Source organism: Protopterus annectens, chromosome 6.part1 (assembly GCF_019279795.1).
Source record: "Protopterus annectens isolate FY-2018-M chromosome 6.part1, PAN1.0, whole genome shotgun sequence".
Taxonomy (NCBI): Eukaryota; Metazoa; Chordata; order Ceratodontiformes; family Protopteridae; genus Protopterus; species Protopterus annectens.
This window is the reverse complement of record NC_056738.1, coordinates 530,555,600-530,580,644: the sequence shown is the minus strand read 5'-3', so window position 1 is coordinate 530,580,644 and position 25,045 is coordinate 530,555,600. Positions and strand designations below refer to the sequence as shown.

The following is a 25,045-nucleotide window of genomic DNA, read 5'->3' as shown; positions in this document are numbered from 1 at the left end:
TGAAGGAGGTGAGGGAGCTCATGCCAGCCCAGTTCAGCAAGTGAGAGACAGTGGAGACTACGGTAGGATGCCCCTGTGGTGAATTTGATGATTTTGTTGTAGCAGGTCTCTAGCTTGTTTAGATCACATTGCCTTAGGTTGGTATATATTGGAGAGGCATAAAGTAGGGTGGAGATAAGGTGGGAATTTGCTATTGAAATCTTTGCCACTTTGGTGAGAAGTTGCTTATTTCTGTATAGCGCTTCTAGTTTTTTTGTGGACTTTTTTATGGTCATGGAAATGTGAATGTCAAATTTTAGTTTATTGTCTATTTCCACTCCTAGCAATTTGGTGTGTTCAGTTAGATATATAGTGGTGTTGTCTTTTGCTGTGATGTTAAAGTGAGAGTTGTTTTGAGTATGTTTGGTGGGTTGGTTGATGAGTAGTTTAGTTTTGTTTGGATTGAGTATTAATTGGGCATCCGATAACCAAGTTTCAACAGAGGAAAAGGCTTCCTGTGTGACTTTTTCCAGTTTGGGTAGGGGCTGGGCTGACCAGATGATAGTTGAGTCATCTGCATATTGTTGAGTGTGCCATGTTTGGTGGCAGAGGCTAGGTTATTGGTGAAAACAGAGAAGAGTATGGGTCCAAGAATGGATCCTTGGGGAACCCCTATGGAGACAGGTAGTTGGGGAGATATGTCATTCTGCCATACAATGGATTGTTGGCAGTCAGACAGGTAACTCTGAAACCTTTTGGTGACTGATTGTGAGAAGGATAGGTTATTGAGGACAGAGATAAGTTGTTTGTGTGGGACAATGTCAAATGCTTTAGATAGGTCTAGGAAAGTAGCAGAGGGGAGATAGCCATTGTTTTTATGCTGAAGGATAGTGTTAGTAAAGGAGAGTAAGGCAGTGGTGGTGCTATGGTTTGGTCGGAAACCATGCTGAGTATTGGAAAGGAGGTTGTTAATAAGGAGGTAGTCTGAGACCTGAGAGTGTATGCATCTCTCTAGTATTTTGGAGAGTGGAGAGGGAATAGCTATGGGGTGGTAATTGGATAGTTCTATGGAGAGTCCACCTTTGTGGAGGGGAATTATATGTGATACTTTCCACAGTGTGGGAACGTAACTTTCTGACAGAGATCGGTTAATCAAGATGGATACCGGGTAGGCCAGAGCATCAGCTGCGATTTGTAGGTATTCACCTGGGAGGTTGTCTGCTGCTAATCTGGTGGGCTTAAGTTTAGTTAAGAGTTTTTTTTTTTATGTTGGAGGTAGATACAGGAGAAAAAGAGAAGGCAGTGGGGAGACTACTAGTTGAAGGTGTGGGTTGGAGGGGAGGGAGGTTGTGTTGTTTAGCTAGTGATAGTACGGTTTGTGTGAAGAGTGTGTTGAATGAGGTAGCAATATTTTCTGAGGAGTGAGGGATGTTAGGAGGAGTGGTACTGACTTGACCTGGGTGGAGGATGGAGTTTATGGAGAACCAGAATTGTTTGGGGCTGTGTTGGGCGGAGTCTAGGGCAGACTGGTAGTATTGGAATTTGTCCTGTTTTATTAGCTTTTTGACTCTGTTGCGTAGTTCTAGGAATTTTGGTCTAGTTGAGGGGGTTTTGGTTTTGTGCCAGTGCTCCCAGGTTTTATCCCTGTTTTTCATTTCTGACTTAGTGGTTTTCTGTAGCCATGGGGAGGATTGTTACATGGGGAGGGTATATTATGAAATCTTCTCAAGACATGCATATAACAAGTTTATGTAAACTTGTGAGGAAGCATAAATTAAAGATCTCTAGGTTACATTTACAATGGTTTAATATTTCATTACATTCCTATATTTCTAAGTCAGTCAGATGGGCATCTATTAATAGCTTAAGCATAAGGAACTTTTTTCCAAAATTTATTCTTTTGAAATATAGAAAAGGCTGAAGACTGACAGAAATGATTCAGTTATTTGATGAGAAGGATCAATTTCTTTCTGTAATTTTTAATTATAGATATCTCTCAGCTATAACAACCTTTGATAAAAGGAAAACATTATCTATACTTTATAAAACAATACATGTGCTTGAATGACCTTAACAGCATACATGAAAAGTAAAACTGAAAAGTAATAAATATTATAGAATAATACAGATTTCTAACTCTATGGAAACATTATCATGATTTAATAAAATCTTACAGAAATAGAATTATTCAGCAAAAGATTATTCTCAGAGATAATCTGATACCTTAAAAGCAGAAGCCATTTTATACATTGGCAATTTGTCAAAATGCTAGTTAAAAATGTTCCAAAAGTACTTTCAGCAATAGCAGAGAATCCACTTTTTGTACACCATTATGGGACCTTGGAGTAGGTATTTAAGTGTGTGGGGTGGGGGGTTGCCATCTAATAAAACATAGTCCGAAGTTTCATTTAATGGTCTTTAGGTGAAACTTTTTTCAAAGTATTTGCATTTGAGGGAACTTGTGTCAGTCTATTGCCATGTTTCCCTCAAAGGTTTGGATGATCTAAACATAATAAAAGGTCATGTTAGGAACCTGGAATCATGTATGGTGGGAATGCCATAATATAATCCCTTGGTGATATAAAATTTACAAGTTGTGAATAGATTTGAAAGATCCTCATCTTGCTTATGATTTGCATATTCTTGTTAGAACAGGGAGCCTTGCACTGTCTAGTACATTTTTTTACTAACTATTCTTGTCACACACAGAGTAATGTTAGAAGTATGACATCAAAACATGTCCCAGATTTACAGTACAGTTTTCTTTATCATCCTGCTTAAATTGCATTAATTTCTTGTTTTAATTTCTCTAAATGTTTTCAGCTACTAATACTGTGACAGGCATGCATATCCCATTCCTGAATCAGGGCACAAGTACAGTTTAAGAAATTAGTATTGGTCTGGTCTTTGATGTTTGCCAAGATTGCTCTTCCCAGTACCTGCAGTATACCAAGAATTGCTTCCTTCTACAGATACAATGAGCATATTAAGTCGATGCATTTTATTAGCCCTGTTGCTGATATTATCATTGAAAATGTTTGGGTGTCTTTTTCTGTTTACTTTTAAATCATGATATTTTATAACTTCATGTTTATCAGTACATATGCTACTAAAATCTAGGTGTAGCTATTTCAATGATTATTGATACATTTTTTGCTCATATATCTGTTTTTCTTACTTCTACTTCACTGTATTGACATGCACCCAGAACTTCATTTTCAATAATGCTGTGTGATTCATGATTCTGATTCTTTTCAGCTACTTGTATGTTGTAGTGTTTGAACAACCCCTAATGCAATAGTCTTAAAACACTTTTGTGCCTTTCAGTGTACAGGCCCTAAGCCAGGAATAGATAACAGCCAGTAACAAGATGTACAGCTGCTCTTGATTATGTATTCTAGAACTTGCATTTGTCTGGATTTTCCAGTTTTTCTGTAGACTGTATAAGCCAACCTGCACGTAGCCCAGTATCTTTAGCTGCCACTATTACTATTTCATCTTTTGGTTTAACTTCAACTTTGCTTAATCATTTATGCATAAAGTCTTTATCAATATGTGGTTGGTACCAGAATACTCTATACTTGCTATTAGAATTTTGGTTTTCTAATTTTATTTCCTTCTTTTCTGGTCTTGTTCTTTATATTCTTTTATTTTTTGGCACTTTCTGTTATTGCCTGATTATTGTCTGCTTCTGATGTGATTTCAGTGTCTACTCCTTTCCAAAATACTTTTGCTACACTAAGCAAGGATATAATCTTAGACCTTTTTTCACATGGTTCAGAACTTTCTCTCTACCTGGATCAGGTGATGTGAACAAATATGTATGCAGTCCACAACTGTAGACTATACATATCATCAGTTTTGAGGAGGCCCACACTTCCTTCGGATATATAATCTTGTCAAGTGTTTTTGTTTTCTTGTCCAAAGATTCAGTACTATTTGGGCCAGTCAACCACATCCAAGCTGTAAGCCAGAATAGGAAGCACAAGCTAAATTTGTGGCTTGAACTTTATTCCTAGATGTGAAGGTAGCTCTCACTTTTAGCTTGAGTGATCTGAAGTATTCCTTACTAAGCTTTGTTCTCATTTGTTTCTAGAATATCCCTCTCTGGAATTTTTATTCCTGGGATAAAATTGCTCTTTGTTATGCCTCAGCTGTAAAGAGGTCTGCCACTGTTTCATAGTCATTGCAATCTAATTGATCAGTGTAAGGTGTATCTTATACGTTTGTAAAAAAATCATAATCCATAATTGTGGAATGCTATTGAAAGTTTTTTCTTCTTTTCAGTCTACTCATGCCATAAATAGATTCTGCCCCTTTTATATCCCTATATTATAGCTTTATTTAACAACAGAGTATCCTTTGGTTCATATAACTTTCTTTATTACCTTTTTGTTCTATTGCCATGATTGATTTTTTTCTATGTGACTATATACTCTGTCCACATAAATTGCAGAATATGGTTCCTTTGTTTCTTTTATCTCACTTTCTCTATTAATTTATCCCATTTCATGTCCTTTATGTTAGAATTTCTTACTGTTTCTTCTACGTCTTCCATCCATTCAGCATCTTTATTATGTTCAGTGGGGTCTTAGTCAATACTGCTCTACAATGTTCTGATTTCTTCTTCTTTAGGTGGTACTTCTATTTTATTTGCTATGTTTCCCAATTCTCTGTAAAACCTTTTTGGGTCATTGATGAATTGCTTATTTTGACTTTTTCTTTCTGTTTCTCAGTATATGTTCTAAGTTTTTCTTCTTGTCCTGTTATTTTTAGTTTGTTGTTGGAGATAGTATATAACATATCCTGATCTGTTTTGATATTGTGTGTTGTTTTTACCACATCTGCCATTCTAAGATTGTTTGATGACCTCTTCCATTTTTTTGTATTCATCTGTAGTCTTGTAAATATGATGCCTCACATCTTAGGTGCAGTATAGTTTTCTCTAATCGGTGCTTCAATGGTGACATCCTGCTTGTTCCATTCCTTTCTTTTGTTACTCTGCATTTTTGTGGTAACACTTAATCTGGTTTTAGTTTAGTACTTTCTGTTTATTTCTGTTATATTTTTTTCTTTTTTGTGATACTTTATTGAACTTTTTTAACAAGAAATGCCAAAACATATAAAAATGATACAACTATTAAATACAAACAGTATAAAAGGTAAGAAAACAAGGGAGTGCATTTTGCCATAATGGTTAAAATATTCATCTCATAGACACAAGGTAAAGGTTTGATTCTAACCTCTACTTATTGCCTAGACTTAAAATGATCATTTAAGGCAGTTAGCCTTATATGAACCTATGAACAGAACTATTTACACTATTCACACATAGTTACACATATAAAGCAATAATTAAGCATATCTAATAAAGGAAAATTCTGAAATCCAGTAGCTAATAAACATAGTTTTAAATTCATTTAAATAATCTGATATGACATTAATTTTAATGTCATTGTTTACATTAATTAATATTTTGGCAATATTATTAGAAAAACACATACAATTCAGATGAAAAACTACAGGATCTGGAAATTTGCCATTTTTAAAATGTTTAATGGTGGAAAGGATTTCAGTTACTAAAAAAAGGTTTCATTAAAACAATTTATTGATCTGAGTTTAAATTAGGAAATGGGATGTGTTTAAGATAATGCAGCAAGTCAGAAAGGGGTATCACTTCCTTCTGACTGTTATACAACTAAGTATAAATATTGGTAAAGGCTAGGAGGATTGCTTTGTTTTGACCATTTATATTTACTTCTGAAATTGCAGGAGGAGAAGATTAAATCTCATCCAAGTTAGCTAATAGTGCTGAAGGCATTTAAGTCCACTCTGAGTATAGAGCAAATGTTTTAGACTCGTACCATGCCATTTGTGATTTAAAAAGGAGATTAAATTCCTTTTCTAGGATCCTAATTTACTAATCTATGTTTACACTAAAGAACATGGGTAGTTTAACTTCAAGAGCAGATAATGTAGCTTTGAGATCATTTGAGATTATAACGTTTTTTCTATAATATGAAGATTTAGCTATAAAGATTCCCCTTAGTTTTGCTTTTAAGAGTTGACTGCTGAATATTAAATTTGTATTTTTCATATTTGTATAAAAGTTATTAAGTAGTAAGGTCACTTCTTTTGACTTCATCTTTATGTAACAATGAATCATTTAAAAAACAAAAGCATGGGTGTTTACTATCATTTAATAAACAATTCCAATCAAGATGAGCAGTAATTTCTGAATAGTCTGAAAAGAAGCATGGTTCAGTGATGAACTCCAAGACAGCATAAATTAATTTGTCTGAGATTAACAAAAAATAATAATCCTTGAACAGGATTTATGACAACTTGAAAAATAAGTGTAACTCATGGTAGAATTACATGACCTAAATATTTTAACAGTATCCAAAAGGTTAAAATCAGTGATAAGATCCAAAATGGAAACTAATGCAGAGTGATTTGTATACTTGATTTTATTAGAGCAGTCATTATTTGGGTCCATAACTGAATTCCAGTCCCCAGCAATTATCAAATGATAGTTATTTTTTTTAATTTAATAAGGAGTTTATGTATTTTAGAATTAAAATCAGTTTGGTTACTACAGGCAGTATATAGGTCAATTAAATTATTTTTACATATAACACCATCTTCCTTCAGGTTTAGTTTCATAACCAATAATTTGATCCTCAAAGGAAGGCTTTAGAAGAACAGAAGAATGTAAAAAATACAATCTTTATATTAGGATTGATCTACCAAAGTCTGTAACAATACTCTTACCAAATATGAAGTAATGTCTACAAATGTACTTCTACTAAGCACAACCTAAATATGCAATTTGTAACAGGGATCCAGTGCATTCTTGATTTTTTTTTACCTTTCCAGGTAAAGTTTTTTAAAATATTTAAAGGCAGAGATAATTTTAAGTACATCCTGATAGTTAAGGAGTTTGACATAAATTTGTCTAAGTATGGCTTTGTTTTGTCTTTTTGGTTTGTCTTTTTATTGGAGCCCTATGTGCTCTTTCTTTGGTAATACTGTCCTTGTTTCCTGGTTGTTTAGAAGCCATGTAAACAAGTCTTGCACAGTTTGAATTAACTCCTGTTTTCTCTAGGACTCCTCTGACCAGAATATTATTTCTTCTACTACATTATTCTAAGTTGAATAGCTTATCATTTATTCTAGTTATAATTTTTGTATAGCCACTAGTAGTAATTTTCAATGCATGAAGCTTATCTTTGGAATTTATTATGTGAGCTTCAGAGCTATCCAGATATTTGGACATTTCTGAAAGAGTAGTAGATATATTTGTAATTTTATCTGAAAATTCTGTGTTGCTGTTTGAATTGGTTCTTTAGTAGAAGTTTTATAGTGTTCACAAGCATTATCCTTTACTAGCATCACAATGGCAGACTATTTAATTTTTAAGGTTTGTACCTCCATTATTTTTACATCTTGAAGCATAACTGTTAGAACCGCATTAGCTGGCAGCTATCTTCAATTTGATTTGAATAAAATGTAGGTACAGATTTTTTTTTCACTTCTACTTTTGTTTTTAGATAATAGCTCTTTGTCAGAGGCAGCACATGTTATGAGTCCATCTTTCTGGGCTTCTCAGAAGTAATTTTCTAAAAGTATGTAAGGCACTGATATCAGGTATGAAACACAGGATGGTGCTGGATGAAATTTTAATATTTGGGGAACTGCAGTAGTTGTGTGTTCACTTTTTGGCAGCCATCTTGATCCCCAATATGTCTGTCTATTGTTGTTAAATCGAGCAGGTCTTCCACTGGATCACTTTCTTCTAGACTAACAGCATACTAATGGATGTCTGTTTCTTGCTCTTTCCTTTGCTGTGCAATTCTAACTGGAATTTCATTCCATTCTCCTATACAAGATTCCAGAACATCAACCTGTGGTATATCATTTCCATGTGTATCCTGCTCTATCTGATCCACCACTATCTAGGTACTTATTGGCCATCATGCTGTCATTTGCCTGTATTTGTTTTTGCACCAATCCTACTGTTTCAGTTGTTCTATCATTTTAATTTCTATTTGTTTGATTTCTATATCACTAAATTTCTTTTATCAGTCATGTTCTATTTTTACTATCTTATTTTTATTATGTGAAATTTACTATACCAAATATCTTTGCCTGTATTCTTTTTTGTTATCTTTGGTGCTGTAATTTTTTTTCAGATTGATTAGTATGGCTTTCTTCTCTGCATAATATCTCATTATGTTACATCTCTTTTTCTTTCCCACATTCACAATTCTATTTTTTTCAACTTTTGATAAAAAATATTTTGCCCCTTGCTCTGTAGCACTTTATCTGTTGCTTTATTTTCCAGGTGGCCCATTGTTTCTTCATTTAAGGTAATGTTTTTCTCTGGTGTGTTGCATTGAGGATATTAAATTATTATCCATAGCTTTTAACTGTTATTTTTGTACATGTATTTTTCATTCCCTAATTCCATCCTTAGTCTATTTATTGCCTGTGTAGAAATTGTGTTTGTTGCTCAATAGTAAAAATACATAATAGCTTTCTTATCTTCAGCAATCTGTTTTGTTGTTTCTACAGCTCTTGCTTGACCTATCAGTTTTTGTAGATTACTGTTTCCTTCTACCCTGGGGTATGGAGGTCACACTCACCTTCAGCCTGTAGTAGCCCCATAGTAGGAATATTTTCATGTTCCAAGGATTTTATGCTGTCTTTTTCTCCAGTTCTGGTACCAGTGCATTCACTAGACATGAACATATTTTTATCCAAGGACCTACACACTCAATCTTCTTTTTTTATATTTTGTGACCTACCTTTCTCCATGCTATATATACAGTCTATATATCAGTTCATTGTCATGAGATTTTGTTAAAACAGAGCCCATCACATCAAAGTACTCACCAAGGCTTGAGGATTAATTCAGTTCTAGTAATGCTACTACTGTTTTCTTGCTGATTCTATCTATCCATTCGGAGTCCATTCTTCAATGTGAAAATATTGATTATAGAGGAAATTATAAATAATAACTCACTTTTCACATTGAACTGTATATATGGTTTTATTTAAAATCAGATTAAAAAAAAAAAAGAAATAATAAGAGTAAGGGCAAATAGGGATCTGCAAGGCACCAGTACACTTAGATGATGATGTGACCACCCAAAGGTCTGCAATGTGAGAGGAGATTCACAGTATAGTACAGTTTAAAGTGAAATGGAGACAGGAACTGTGTATTACACAGAACTGAGAAGCATTACATTTTTTTCTACTGAGTTACTGTACAACTGTTCTGTTCAAAAGAATGGAGAAAAAAAGAAAAGATAGAAGTATGGCATTTAAAGCCTCTGAAATGTATTAGGGAAAATAAGTGCAGGTAAGAGAGAATAGGATAAAAATGAGACAAGTAATAGCAATGCATGCAAATATTAAACATAACAAAATAATAAAAAATACTCTGCTACATATTTACAAAACTGAGGTAAAAATAAATCTGAGATTTTATAAAACTGTCATGTAGAGGAAAAGGATGAACAGAGAAAGGCATCTGAAAGGACAATTCCAGAAAAAAATATTTGTGGCATATTGTGTCTAAACAGCAGATTTAAAAAAGTACTTTAGAAAGTGGAAGAAGTATTGAGATGGGTTGATAATTTAAAAGTTCAGTGAAGCTACCTCAGTTATGTATTGGCAGAAGGTACATAATTTTCCATATTTTGGAATATAAGATATATGTATGGATCTGTTGTGTAATATATAGACTGAGTAGCTTATTCCATCTGCTTCTAATTTTATTATTATTATGTCTGACAGTATATGCATTATATTGATCTCTGCTATACTGGAGTATACACATCATGGATAATGCGCTATGTATGTAATGTGCACTTTATAGGTTTGTACAATACCATTCCATGCCGAGTTGCAGTAGAGACTTCATGGATAGATATGATTTTATTCTATGCTATAGCACAATACAAACTTCATGAATAGGTACATCATTATTCAGTGCTATACTGCACTATGCACTTCATGGATATGTACTGCCCTGTTCTATGCTATAATGCAGTATGTATGGCATGGATATGCACTATACTGTTCTATGCTATACTGCAATACAGTTGTCATTGATTTGTACTATAATGTCCTATACTAGAGCACAGTCTATACTTCATGGGTTTCTATCTACCACATTTCATGCCATCAGAAAACTGAGAGAACTACATACTGAAGTGAATGCTCATCTAATTCTGCTGCAATGGAATATTCATTCTCTTTGCACCGATGAATGAGGTACTTGCAGACCATACATTGACTACTAACTATATCTACATTTAAGATGAAGAAAAAAGCTATCCTGCCCAAGCAACCTCCATAGTTGAGGCCTTACCTTCCCCGTTGACAGAGATTTTGTCTCCTTGGCAGTCATCTGGAACCAAAGGAACACAACGTCTGTGGCTGTTAAATTTGCAGTCTGTAGGGAAAAAAATCAAAAACACATTAGTCTGAGCTCTGCTTCTTCTTTGTACAACCTCCTTACTCTGGTAGTTAACATCTTCTAAGCTTTTTTTCCATTATTATGACTTTGTTGATCCACACTTAGGCTGTTACCCTATATTTATTCATTGGCAGATATTCCATATCTTAATCTGACATCTAATTTCCCGTTGCTGATTTGACAAAAAACACGGAGATCCATATTCTGCAAGACTACTAAATGAAAAAGTAATGATTTCCAGAAAACATAAATTATTAGCAATGAGAAATACGCCTCACAGCAAGAGTTTCCCAGGTTCAATTTCTTAGCTGCAGTGCCTTCTGTGTGGAGTCTGCATGTCCTCCCTGTGGTCACGTGGGTTTCCGCCCATATTCCAAAGACATGCAGTAGGTGGATTGGACACTCTGAATTGGCCATAGGTGAGAGAGTGTGGTGTGAATGAACTACGGCAGCAGGGCTGGCCACCCCATGGTGTTAACCTTGGCTTGAGATGATTATCACTGTGGAAGTGACAGCCCAACCCCATGTGCAAAAATGGGAAAAGGGGTTGAGGATGGATGGATAGATGGATGGATGGAACTAAATATGAAAACATATTATCGACAGAATGAAAAATAATGTAAAAATGTTACCTTTCAAAAGATGTTTGGGAATATAGGTACAATGCAACTAAATGCATGACGTTACATTAAAAATATAATATGCTTCTTTTATCAAAGGTATATAATGAGTTTATATCTCATCTTTCTGCAACTAATAATTCCCTTCTGATTTATCATGTTCATCATTTATCTTTATTATAGCACTAAAAACTACCATCAGCAACATAAACACTAAATTAACTGTTGAAGGAACATGTTGCAATTTATTTCTTGATGCAAGTTTCTTGTGAAAGAAAAACAATAAGCGTTTGCTATTAGTATAATTCAAAAGTACTGATCAAGCTGTAAATGTAACAGATTTTGGCATTTGAACCTGCAATCTCTGTGAAAAGAATGCTTGCAAAAGCATGTTTATTTGGAAGGCAATTAACACATGCACACACACACACACACACACACACACACACACACACACACACACACACACACACACACACACACACACACACACACACACACACACACACACACACACACACACACACACACACACACACACACACACACACACTAGAAAAACTGGAGTAACTGCCTCAATTGGTATCTAAACTTGGGCAGCCAAACATGTTACTTTGGCTGAGTTAGAAGCTTCTAGAATCAAGCTTCTTATGAGATCGATCACTACTCGTCTTGTATAGATCCTTGTGACTAGAAATGCTTACTATTATCACACAAAAATATAATGTGCATATTTATGAAAAAATGAAAGATAAATCTGCATGTCTTTACTTAAACTTAAAAATATTGATCACATTGAATACTGCTTCAAATCTCCTGCCAGAAAATGCAAAATCAGTCAGCCTTGTCCTGCATCTCCTATGCTACTTGTTTTCATGTACATATTACCTTTACACTGCATGCCTTGCCGAAACAGCCCCCTTAGAAGTTTTTTGCAACAGAGACATATAGTCGGGGTAGTGTAAGAGTGAATTTGGAAAGTGTGCGGAACCTTTACTCGATTGGCCTCACTCCAGTCTCCTGAATTTTCTCTCATAGGAGGAAACCAAGATCGACGTTCTGATTTGGCACTGTTAATCTGTAGTAAAAAAAAAAGAAAAAGATAAGAAAAATCATTGCATAAAATTCAGCTAAGTATAGTTTATAAATCCCACTTTATGTACACATTACATAAACCATGAATACTTAACATGCAGTCTAAACAAAAGAGATAAAGCAATTAAGCTGAGGCTTGATTATGTGGACTATTCAATTTGCTGATGTATCACAGTTCTCTCTAAATTACATATACAGTCTTGAGAATATGGATTCTACTCCTGTGTCACTGTATTAATGCACAAAATATCTTGAGAGCTAAACCCACCCTATGATGAGACTTATTACATAAGCTTACTCCAAAGAGTGCAGCAAAGGATGGGTGTGTTGCAGTTAGGGCATGCTATTTTAAAACCCAACACTATTGTACAGGCCTTTCTGACCATCTTAGGTGGTCTTCTTGTAGGTGTCTATCTGAGTGATAAAAAAATACCAGTTAGTTTTCTTTTTCATGCAAGTAACATTACTTTAATAAACAGGACCCAGGTCGTACAGGGGAGGGTAAGTAAGAAGATGAGCCTCATATAGCAGTCTGACAGCAAATGTTAACCACTGCCACAACACTGCAGGAATTTGGATTCCAAGTCAGTAGCACTGATGTAGAATTTTGCATGCTGTAGAGCCATATCAGATCCCTGTCTGTCAGTCCAAGGTAAATCGTAGGGTATTAGTCCAGGCAGGACAATATCAGTCCGGGATCATTTTATGTAAGTCCATTGGTAAAATACAGTTGCGGCACATGAAGAGCTTTAGATGAAAGTAATATGTACATGCAACCATTAATATGCAGGTGTTGTGCATAAACTATATATGATTAATAAAAATGCAGCTTGCTGACTATTAAAAAGTATGTCTACATTCCAGTCCTAATTTAAAATCTTAACCTGATGTTGGTAAATCAGGTCATAACATTCATAGCCAACAACTAAATTGTTGATAGTCACCGTTGTTTTAAGACTTAAAAGTGGCTTAATGGAAATGTGGTCATTAAGACCTGGTAAAGATGAGGCATCAGTGGTTGCCACCACACTTCCTTATAACCTAGGGTGGCTTTAAAATCACCCCCTTGGATCCATTTTAATGATTTCTAAAATTACAAACTTAAATGTATGAGAATCCCCATGTTTTTCTATATGCCTGTACAGGGCATTGTTAGAATCCTTCCTTCTAATACTGTATAGATGATCATATATACATTTTCTGAGACACCTCTCTGTTTTTCCTATGTAAAATCCTGCACAGGCAGTACACTTAGCCATGTAAACCTCCTGTTTCAAGTTGCAATTGCCCTGTTTGAACCTAACTGTAGTGCTGGTAACATTATTCAATGTGATAACATCCTTTTCCAATATAAACGGGCATTGATTGCAACTCCCACATTTGATGGTGTGCCTATTAGAAATGGTGGTGCTCCAACCCCTTTTCGTGTTTTTTTTATCTAAATAGTTCTTAATATTCCGACCAATTTTGTACACAAATGTTGGCTTGCTACCCACTATTTCCATCAAGTCCTGGACCACCAATATTATATTCCAAAACTTGGTTAATATACTTTTAATCTTAAAAATTTGTGGACAGTATTCAAATACGCACGAGCGCTGATAATTGTTGATTCCTACATCTGCACTTCGTCCCTGAATGGAACTTGTGTTCTCTCTATAGTGTGCACCTAACAGTGGTGGATATTTTAACCCCCATTCTTTTGTAATATATTGTCTGACATTTTCCATCATGTCCACTCTGTATCCCCTCTCCTTGAATAAACCTGTTATGTAATTCAACTCCTAAATCATATCCGTGTACTTAGATGTCATGCGGGCTGCTTGAATGCATTGCCCTTTAAATATGTTGTACATAAATTTTCTAGGATGAAAACTGGAGTATTCAAGATAATCATTGGAAAAAGTGCTTTTTTGATGTATGCGGGATTTGAATCCCTTGTACTCACCTGAAATAAAAGTGTCTAAGTAGGGAATCCCTTCATTGACTGAAGTCTTTTCATTAGCAATTGTTCTGAGGAAGCCCACAAATGCTGGGTGAAAGCGCTTAATGTACTTCTTGTATGCAATAAAAAGCTGTTATTTCTAAGCACCATTGTCACTTTATTGGGGACATTCAGGTGACCAGGGTTGGATTTCCATTTAATTTTATAGACCCATATATATATATATATATATATATATATATATATATATATATATATATATACACACACACACACACACACACACACACACACATGTCTCAAAATGACTCTACAAACATATGCTGCTGATAGACCACCCATAACTGGGGCAGCATGTGCAGTTGGATACAAAAGGACCCATGACACTCACATCTGCCCCCCCCCACAGTCAAAATAAATAAGTTAACAGTACATTGCTAAAAAATCAGGTCTACTTCACATTGTCGTAAGCTGACAATATCGAGTCTGATATTGTCGGCATGACAATATCGAAAGTGAAGAACATTGTGCAAGTAAACGGAAATCTCCATAAGGGGAGATTCCCATTTACCTCAATGTAGTGCGGTCTCAGAGTTGGTATATTTAAGTAGGGGGGGTGGTGGGCACAGCCCCCCACGTGGGGGATGCAGAGGGGCTAGCCCCTCTGCCTACACTATTTAGTTTTGTTTTGTTTTTTTATTTTTATTTTTTACGTTATTTGATGTTTTACTTAATCAATCAATAAAGTTCGACCTTTATTGATCCGATTAAGTAAACTTTTGATAACGTGATATCGACACAAAAAAATCATGATAGGCAATACACAATGGCCAGACATACAACAACCTCTTAGCAAAACAACTAAAACGTCTGAAGATAGCAAAGAGAAATACAACCAGCCAATAATTCACACATGTTTGTTATACTCTGATGTCTTGGCCAAAGCCTTCAAGGAGTAAAACATTACAAGAAATACATGCCTTAATCACAAGAAGCAATTAACACTTAATTAAATAATTAAATACACAGCATCCAATTACACTCCTCATTTAACCCCCTACGGGATAAAGTATCACATTTAATATTAATACTTTGAGTCTGTACATAATAATTGTCCTTTTATGAATGTTTCATCAAATTGAGAAACAGACTTTTTCAAAAACAGTACCTTGGAACCCACTACTGTCCCCATGGTGAGATTTATTAAAATGCACGGCTATAGAACTGTCATCTTTCTTATCATGAATATGTCTCGTGTTCTAACAGTCTAGTTTTAAAACATGTGTTACTCTCACCCAAATAAAATATGTTACAAGGGCATCTAAGAGCATTCTCTATTCACCAACCTATTGACTGTAAAGACTTCAACATGTTTCCCAGCCTTTCCCCTCAGCAGGAATGACAGCACTAAATAATGATAGATCAGTATACCTATCAACCGCCTACTGTATGACATCTGGACAAAGCCTGACATAATTGGTGGACAGAGGCCCAAATACATGGCCATACTTGAAATATTTCTGTTATACACTGAGAAAGTTGCTGGTGTTACAGGGTTTGTTGTAACATATCTTTTCTGAGGGATATAAAGTCAGAAAAAGAAATAGATGTTAGCATTTACAGAATGCAATCACCAGAGTATGCTACTGATCTGCCAAGGACAACATCTGTCTGGGTAACAGACCAAACATAACAGGCTAACCTGTGGCCATTATGTGCATAGCCCTACAGTTGAGAGCTATGCAGAGACAGAACTTTATCAGACTGAAACCCATGCAGAAGTAGCATGTGCAAACAAATTCTGTTAAACTAGCAGTATTCCAAACATATAACAGCAATACTCACATTCTGCCACTAAGTCTTGAACTTTCTCCACCATTTAGTTGGCTTGTCCACACAAGTCTTGTTGTAAGAGGTAGTAGCTCATACAACTCCAGGATGTCTTCCTCACAAGTAAGGAAAAGGGCCAATGCCCACATTGAGTACTCGTTTATAGGAGTGCGTTGCCATGACACTGGCTATTGGAAGAAGAACACAGCTGCGCTGCATGCATGCAATTAGCAAGTGGGGAACACCAACAGGTGCACAGGCCATCACCTGGTCATGAGCATCACCTACAAAAGCCATACTGCCACCTATTCAAACCAGCTCTATCCCTGTAGTGCAGAGAGAGATAGAGAGAGAGAGATAGAGAGAGAGAGAGAACAAATAAAACATAAACTGTAAAAGAGAACAAAGAAAAAAGGTAAGTGGAACATGTAAGTACGTAAGTATGTAATTGAATGTACTACTTGGTCTGTAATAATGGGAAACATGATTTGGAGGAATATATGTCCCAACAAGACTTGCTGCACTAATGTTCTGCCTAACAGCTGCTATGGCCATAGCATCTGGCTCTCTCTGCAGTGGGAGAGATCACAGCCATACCTCTCAACTGTACAGATCTTCACAGAATGTCCAGATTTTCCTTTCATAATTTTTGTGTATTCCTCCTGAAATCTGTACTTTTCCGGCAAATAGCTGAGAATTGAAGTCATCAAGTAATGACAAACACTTGAGTTTAAGACTCCACATCCATAAGAATATTCACGGTAATGCAAAATGTATCCTTCTACAAACATCCTAAGTTTGTAACAGGAATATTTAAAGTCTGACCCTATTTATCCCCCCATCATTTTAGGCTTTGTCCAGATGTGATGCTGTAAGTGGTTGTGAGGTAGGATCACAGCTCAGGAGACTGACTCACCCTGGGAAAGGTCAGCTCATATCTGACAATCACTGGGGTGTCTGTCAAACAGTTGTGAGTGTGCCACTGCTAGGCCAGTTAATGGGATGTTGTCCATATCCATATGTTACATGTGAATATGAGTATGACACATGTTTGTCTTGTAAAGCCAAGAGACTATATAGGGCATGTGCATAGTAAAGTACTGTTACAGACATGTGTTGAACTGCATGTGATATACTGAATTAATAACATTCAACTGTACAGTGTTCTGCTAGACAATACACACATTTATGACTGATATCTGTAGTCAATATACCTGTGTTATGTCAACCAAACTATTTGCAAGTCTGTGAGCAATGACATTGTAACATAATAGCCTACTTATGACTTTTGGCCATCTTCCAAGTTATTACAGTGATGTCAAAGCCTGCTGTGCAATCAACTTACTAATATATGGTGCAGCTATATTAAGTATCAATAATGATATCCCTTTTGTCACCCACTTATGTGTGCCATTGTCCAGATGTACTGCTATAACAGGTTGAGAAGTATGATTGAGCAGCAGAACTGTAAATACAGTGTGCCATACTAACATAGAACAGAAATGTATACCAGGTATTCCCTGAGCACATGTATGTATGTGTATGCTCAGCTGGATGGCACAAAACTAAGCACATGTGTTTCAGTCAGGTACATAGATTGTGCATGTTTCACATGTGTAATATCAGTGCCAGTGCATACAACAGATATAAATGTGTATAGCTACTGCTTGCTGCATTGCCCTGACACTGATATGGGTACTAGAGTAGGCATGATTATCAGGTAATAATCGGAGAAGTGTCCAACTGTGTTATGACTCTCTGTCCATGCCTACTACTGCCAGCTATATCAACACCTATATACAGTGGATATCACAAGTGTACACACCCCTGTTGTAATGCCAGGTTTGTGTGCTGTATGACAATCAGATCACAGAAGATCATTTCATAATGTTTCTCATCTTGAATGTGACTCCTAACCTGTACAATTTCATTGAAAAACAATCAAAGGTGTTTCTAGGAAGGTGAGCAACTATTGCCAAGTGAAGATTTGTCATGATGTTAGAGTCCAAACCAACACGAATGAATGATGTAACCATCACAAGAGGTGCATACACAACATATTAGTTTAATGATGTGCTCAACTGGCTTATTGTACTGATTATTATTTCCATATGTTTTCACAGACCAGATTGTTATGTTTTCAATTGAATTGTACAGGCTATATGTCACATTAAAGGTGGGAATTGTTTTGAAATGAATTATTGTGGTGTCATTTTCCAATTGAACAAATATCAGGCATTGTAACAGAGGTGTGTACCCTTTATATCCACTGTAGCTATATGGACTCAGCAGTACCTGACCTGTATAACCAGCCTCCACCAAGGTAGAGTAATCCACTTTGGTAGACAGCAGCAATACACAAACCACATAATAGGTTGCTATATTGGCTGTACAGGGACACATAGGTGCAAGTAACAACTTAGAAACAAGGCCACCTCTATCTGAGCAAGCATGTAAGTTCGCAGGTGACGTCTTGTAAGTCTGAATATGACTACAAATCAGGCATATCCACACCACCAAGGACAACTGCAACAGTGTCTCCACATATGTTGTCAGTCTCAGAGAAAACAACACAATTCACCCTGTACTCGGGGTAAAGAACACCTCATACACACATGCCATGGATATAGGCAACCTGCATCAGACAGGTTAGGTGGGAACATCGCCACCCTGTCCACCCCAGTTGTACATGGGGATATGAACATCAACCACACTCCTCCCCTCAGCAATGGTGAACATGTACATACTGCCTACTGATGGCAACAACAGCAAATCTCCATAGGGCATAATAACATCACTGTCTCCCTCCTACATGAACTCAGGCATGTGCTCACAGCTCCATCACACACCACAGTCAAACACAGACCTGCCACCATCCACACACCATCCACATAGAAGATGGCCACTGTCAACCCTCTAGACAGAAATGAATGGAGAATGGAGGATTATGCAATCAAGTGTCCAACATTGGCGAGAAAAAGACAGCTCAAGGCCAGGTGTGTAATGCAAGCTGCTATAGCCATGATAGATTGGAGAGTTATGGTGTACTGTAGATTATTTTCAAGTAATATCCACTGTTGATGTGCAATTTGACAACCGTATGAGGTCCTGTGCCTTTTTCCTGTTTATGTCTTCCAGGTATCATGCAGAGGGCTCACCTAGTAGCATTCTCTGTTGGGGAAACTGACATCATCACCCAATATGTGATTGAACATTATGCCTTGTTATTTGGGCAGAGAGCAGTAGATGTGCAGGAGAGGACTGCCCTGTGGAACAGCCTGGACCACAAAGTAAATGATGCCGGCCTGCACAGCAGAACTTATGAGCAGGTACAGCATCGGGCCACTGGCCTCATCCACCATGCCTGTCAATGGGCTTCTGCTGTAGCAAGGGATTGGTTAGCCACAGGTGGGGGCCCAGCCATCCAGCCCCTCACTGACACCCACCAAGGGGCTCTTCACCAGCCTCAGGGCACCTGCCCAACACACAAGCCATGAAGCTGAGGAAAGCATAGTGGAGGTGAGTTGCACACGCATGCTGGATGAGGAGCATGCAGGTAAGGGCCCAGTGGGGGTTAGTACACTAATGTAGCAGATATACATGTATCTGCATTGTATCTACATCCATGTGTCAGGTCCGATTGCAGTTGTGGATGGGGTTTTCTAATGCACAGAGGTGCACATCTATGGGGAGGACAGAACATTTTATATTATTGGGGTTAGTACTGTAAGTGTGCAGACATGGTGCATCCATCCTGTAACAAGGCCACATGTGAGTCTGCTGACAATAACTCCCTCTCACAACTACCTAGGACCCTCTGATCTGCATATGGGACAGCAGCCTTTAGCTGGTGAGTATGACATTGTTCTGTTGTTGCCCGACAATACCCCAGGCATGTGAAGGGCATGCAATTTACCATGCACACAAAAATCAGTAATAGCTATATTGCTTTATGTAATAGTTATATTGCTTTTTGTGCATGTTCACTTGTGCTGTGGTTAACTGCATTGCATCACAGTGGTCACCACTAGGGCCTATCTGACATGAATTCAACATTCCTGTAGCATACCTCACAACTTGTCAGTGCCAAGACATCTGGACAGAGGCCAGCAAAATGGGCTGGACAAACAGCCTAAGGTAGGGACATGTGTGACACATTAGTGGTATACAGTGGATATAAATTATGTACACACCCCTGTTAAGATGCAAGGTGTTCCTGTTACATACTAATTAGGACAACAAGATGTCAGTCCACACCTCTTCCAGCCTTTAATATGACACATAATATGAACACTTCACTTGTAAAATCAAGCATCTGGACTCATGTATTGCACCTACAAGGTTGGCCACCTGTGAGGGCATCAGACGTCATATCAGCATGATGTTTCAGTCAAATACGATACCTCATGCTGCCATATATGTCAGTACACTCACGATGGCCTATTTGGCTACAATATCACATACATGGGCATTATTAAGGCACACAGACCACTTCCAACCATGTATAGGTTGCAAATATTTGGATATTCCAGACACACCTGTACAGAGGTCTGTACAATGGTTTAACCTGCTGCATGTGAGGCAGATGCTGTTATCACACTATATAAAGTAATGGCAATGGGAAGTGGTCACCAGCCATGTATGGTGCACACATCAAAATGGTATAAGCCACACAAAATATGATCCTCACACACAAACAGGTGCCAGCATTGGGATTAGTACTCATAATTATCTAGGTATTTCTACAAGAGTGCTACACAGTTAGCGGATGCACCACAGAGCTTATACATTTCCACCTTGTCCAAAGGTACTTCTAAGGTGGATGACATCAACAGGACTACTAAATTGGAGTGAGGTGAAGTGTAAAGGGTAGCACACAGGTCAAAAATGGTGTAACCTACACACTACATGATTCTCACACAAACACATCCAAACAGTTGACAGTAGGGAGATTAGAATTCCTGCCAATCTAGCCATTGCTACTATAGTGCTATGCAGTTAGTAGACATGCCACAAAGCTTATACATTTCTACTTAGTCCAAAGGTACTTCTAAGGTGGACAACATCAACAGGACTACTAGACTGGGGCGAGGGGAAGTGTGAAGGGTAGTACGCAAGTCAAAAATGGTATAAGCCAGACAGTACATGATTCACACACACACACACACACACACACACACACACACACACACACACACACACACACACACACACACACTTGCCAGTACTGGGATTAGAACTCCTGCCTATTGAGTTATGTATACTATAGTGTTACTCAGTTACTGCATGCGCTACAGAGCTTACTGAACTTTTGCATGGCCAAAGCTGCTGATAACAGCACAGCTGAGGTAAAGTATTACAGGTGGTAGAAAGTCTGCCTTCTCTTCTACCCTTACATCATGCTAGTTCTTTCTGTCTTGCACTTCAAATAGCATTATGGCTTGGCACTTCATCAGGTTATTGTATCAAGAAGTGTGGCACACCTGGAAGATGTCAGCAGTACTCGTTCATCACAGAAGTAGCCCCAGTACTTACTAATTATGTCCACCCCTCTTGGCATGATTAAAGGACAGTTTCATGTGCTTTTACCCATTAACCTGGGTCACTTGTCCATTCTGAGGCACTATTGCAATTTTATAATGTACACAGACAACTGTCCCCTCTAAATACAAACACTAAGACCTGTGAAAGTTACCCATATATCACCCAATGTGGACATATGCACTCTCCAGCAAAGACTGGACTAGCAGGTCAAGAGGACAAGATCAACACCTGCACCACACCATGTGGAACACATAACTCATCATGACACCCACTTTGACAGCCATGACATACAGTGAAAAGCCACACACCCACCTTCACAGAGGCACTCAATGGACATTTACCAAAACAGCACAGACCAGCAAGACAGACACCACTCAGACACCCTGACATGGCACATGCCAAGGGACACATATTTAACCTACACAGTGCGCCACTCAACCTACGCTCTTAAAGCTAACCACCTTGCACAATACAGTGATCTTGGATAACTCAATAATGAGGCACACACATATCCCACTCACTAAGTTGAATATGGAGCAGGTAACAGCCAAATATCTATCACATGCCACCATCCAACACATGACACAGCCAGTCATGGCACTCTACAACAACTATGAGTATCACTCTGTATCCATGTGGATGTGAATGACTTAGGACACACCTCCCTGGACTACATCACAAGAGACATGGTTGAACTCTCTGATTATGTGGTCCAGGCAGGTGTGACAGTAGCCCTGAGCAGTGTACTGCTGTCACCCAGAATGATGCTGCAGTACTATCAACAGATGACTGACTGCAACATAGGCTTACGTGTTTTGTGTCATTCCCAGGGGATCCAGTACCTCTCTGCTTGGGATGACATGATTGACAGAACCCAGCAACTTGCCATAGATGTCCTACATCTGTCAGTGCTGGGTTTCCAGGTACTGGCTAAGTGTCTGGCCACCCCTATGATGCCTTATTAGGCAGCGTTCCTAATGTAATTATCACCATAACAGCTAGACATGTATGCAATCTGAGGGTCATGTTGCTCAACAGTAGACATTTAACTGTCAGGATGCAGTCATTCAAAGCACTCGGAGTGGAGGTCACATGTCTGCTGTAATGGAGAGGTGGTTCACAGCAGCAGACAGCAGCCCTGCAGTATCAGGCTATGACGCATTCCACAGCTGTCAGCCCCCAAACATGGACCACACTACACCCCCACAGGTGGTGTTGTTTCGAAATTTATTATGGCTAGGAACACCTCTAGACTAGTATCCCAGCAAAATGAATTGGAGATACTTCTGATACAACTGCCTTGGGGTAATAGTGCAATCCAGACCATAGCTTGCTATGGGTCCACATCTATGTCCCTAGACTGTCAATGCACATTCCTCAACATCCTGCCATCTATGATGGTCCAACGCAACACTGACATAGTAAGAGACTTCAACTACCCCTCCATCACCTGGGGAAAGTAGCCAAGCGCCAGTACAGTGGCCAAACACTTCCTGGTACTCATCATTTCCAATGCCTTGGACCAGCTCATACTGAACCTCGATAGAGGATGTAACAACCTTGACCTGTGTTGAGCACTTAAATATGGGACTGTTTCTCATCCACAGATGCCAATCCCTGCATGGTGAGATCCACACAGGCTGTAAGCAACATGGAACTCAACATGTCAGCCACACTCTCCACAAAGGTAACCACCTTGCAAAACCTCTCCAATGCTGACTTTGCAGCCATGAAAACAGAGGTGGATGACTTCACTGCACCCATGGCAATGGGAAATAGCTGCATGATTGTGGAATCATACACATATGCACTGTACGAACAGGTACATGAATGCATGGTACTACCCAGAGCCAACAGAACCCAGACACTGTCCTCCAAACAATGGGAGACAATGTGATGGTCCCCTGCCATTACTAAAGTGTACAACAGAAGGAGGACACTGTTGCAGAGAAAGGTTGTGTCCCATTACTGTTGAACTCCCTTATTAGCCTCAAACACAACTTTGGATCCCTCATGTAATCCCCTACAGGCATCTGTGATGGCAGACATGCAGCAGACACTGACGACAATCACAACAGCCTTTGATAGTTACATTAACAACCTCCACAGCATTAAACACAAGTGCTGTGAGTTACTTCACAATGCTAATGCCTGTCCTGAGACAACAGATATTGGCCACAGTCTTGGCAACACATTCAGTGCCATCTTTATCCTTCTCTCCCCACAAGTGAAGTGCTGAGTGAATGTGTTCTCACATGCTGTATCCTGTTTCTGTTCTTGGCATCTGTGTGTCACCAGGATGTGGCCCTGCAGCAAAACCAAGGGATATGGCAGTGTGGTAACACATCCACCATGTCTTAGGCTACAGCTGTATCTGCATAGAATTCCCTGTCTGTAACACAGTGATTGCATATGTGTCAGATTATAGGGCTGAGGGTTGTACATAGGTATATGTTGATTTACAACATCTGTTGTAGAGTGTAGAATGGTATGTGTTCTGGTTTGGACACACCTCCAATTGCTAATAACCACAGCCACAGAGGATATTCATCAACCAACCATGCTGAGATTACTATTCACAGACACACACACACACACACACACACACACACACACACACACACACACACACACACACACACTCACACACACACACACACACACACATGTTGTGTGGACAGATTGGTATCTTCAGAAGTAGCATTCCTGATCTAGTTTGGTGAGACATGGCATAACTGAGGTAGTGATTGCACCTACACAGACAGTATGATACAGGGATTCATTGGAGTTATTGGAGTCTGTCCATACAGGGCATATGTATAAGGCATGGTATTCAATTTGTGGGGTACATTTGCAGACTCTACAATTGTTGCAGGTGTCCAGTGGGAAACATGGCAAAAGGGCCACTGAACACATTGATTGGGCTACTGAGGTGATGGAAGAGAGTGCCATGTTCTTTTACTTGCTAGATAACACACAGTCAGGAGATGTAACAGATCAAAGTACTTTCTGACATCAGTGGCACTGTTGTGGTCAACAGGCAGCTGTCTGTCAACCTGTGTTCCCCATTCATTTATAATAATGTCACTGTTCAGTGGATTATCACCAATGTATTACTTCATATGAGACATGGTGTTCCCAAAGGTAATGTCATATCTCTTGGCATTGAGGTAATGTCCAGGATTCTGACAACAGTCATAGTTGTCAAGTGATCTTTGGGCGTGATGTCAAAATCACATGGATTGGGAATGCTACCACCCACCTTACTGCTGTATGCAAACATTACCAGCCAGGGTGCCTTTGTGTCCTCCTTAACCTCAGAAGGGTAGGTCCCAAACATGAGAGGACATGGGTCCATACCCTGTGTGACACCAGTCATGTCTGGTCATCAGTTTGACATGGAGTCCACTGCAATCACACAGTGGGTACTGTGTGTGAGGCAGTTTGCAGGAGAACTACTGATATAGTGGTTGCTGCCTAGCCAAGTGTGTTTGTGTATGATTCCTGGGTGGAGAGTGATCTCTGAGTATTAAAAGGGTTTCC

At 38.3% G+C, this 25,045-nt stretch overlaps 1 protein-coding gene across 1 annotated transcript in view; it reads right to left on the bottom strand.

Annotated features, from left to right (window-relative positions):
• LOC122805670 (serine/threonine-protein kinase D3-like) overlaps positions 1-25,045 on the bottom strand; it is a 1,097,474-nt gene that overhangs the window by 381,681 nt on the left and 690,748 nt on the right. Inside the window, exons 5-6 of the mRNA XM_044075994.1 lie at positions 11,977-12,166; positions 10,361-10,444 (exon numbers count right to left, since the gene is read on the bottom strand). Coding sequence (XP_043931929.1) covers positions 10,361-10,444; positions 11,977-12,166 — 274 coding nt within the window. The remainder of the gene's footprint in view (positions 1-10,360; positions 10,445-11,976; positions 12,167-25,045) is intronic.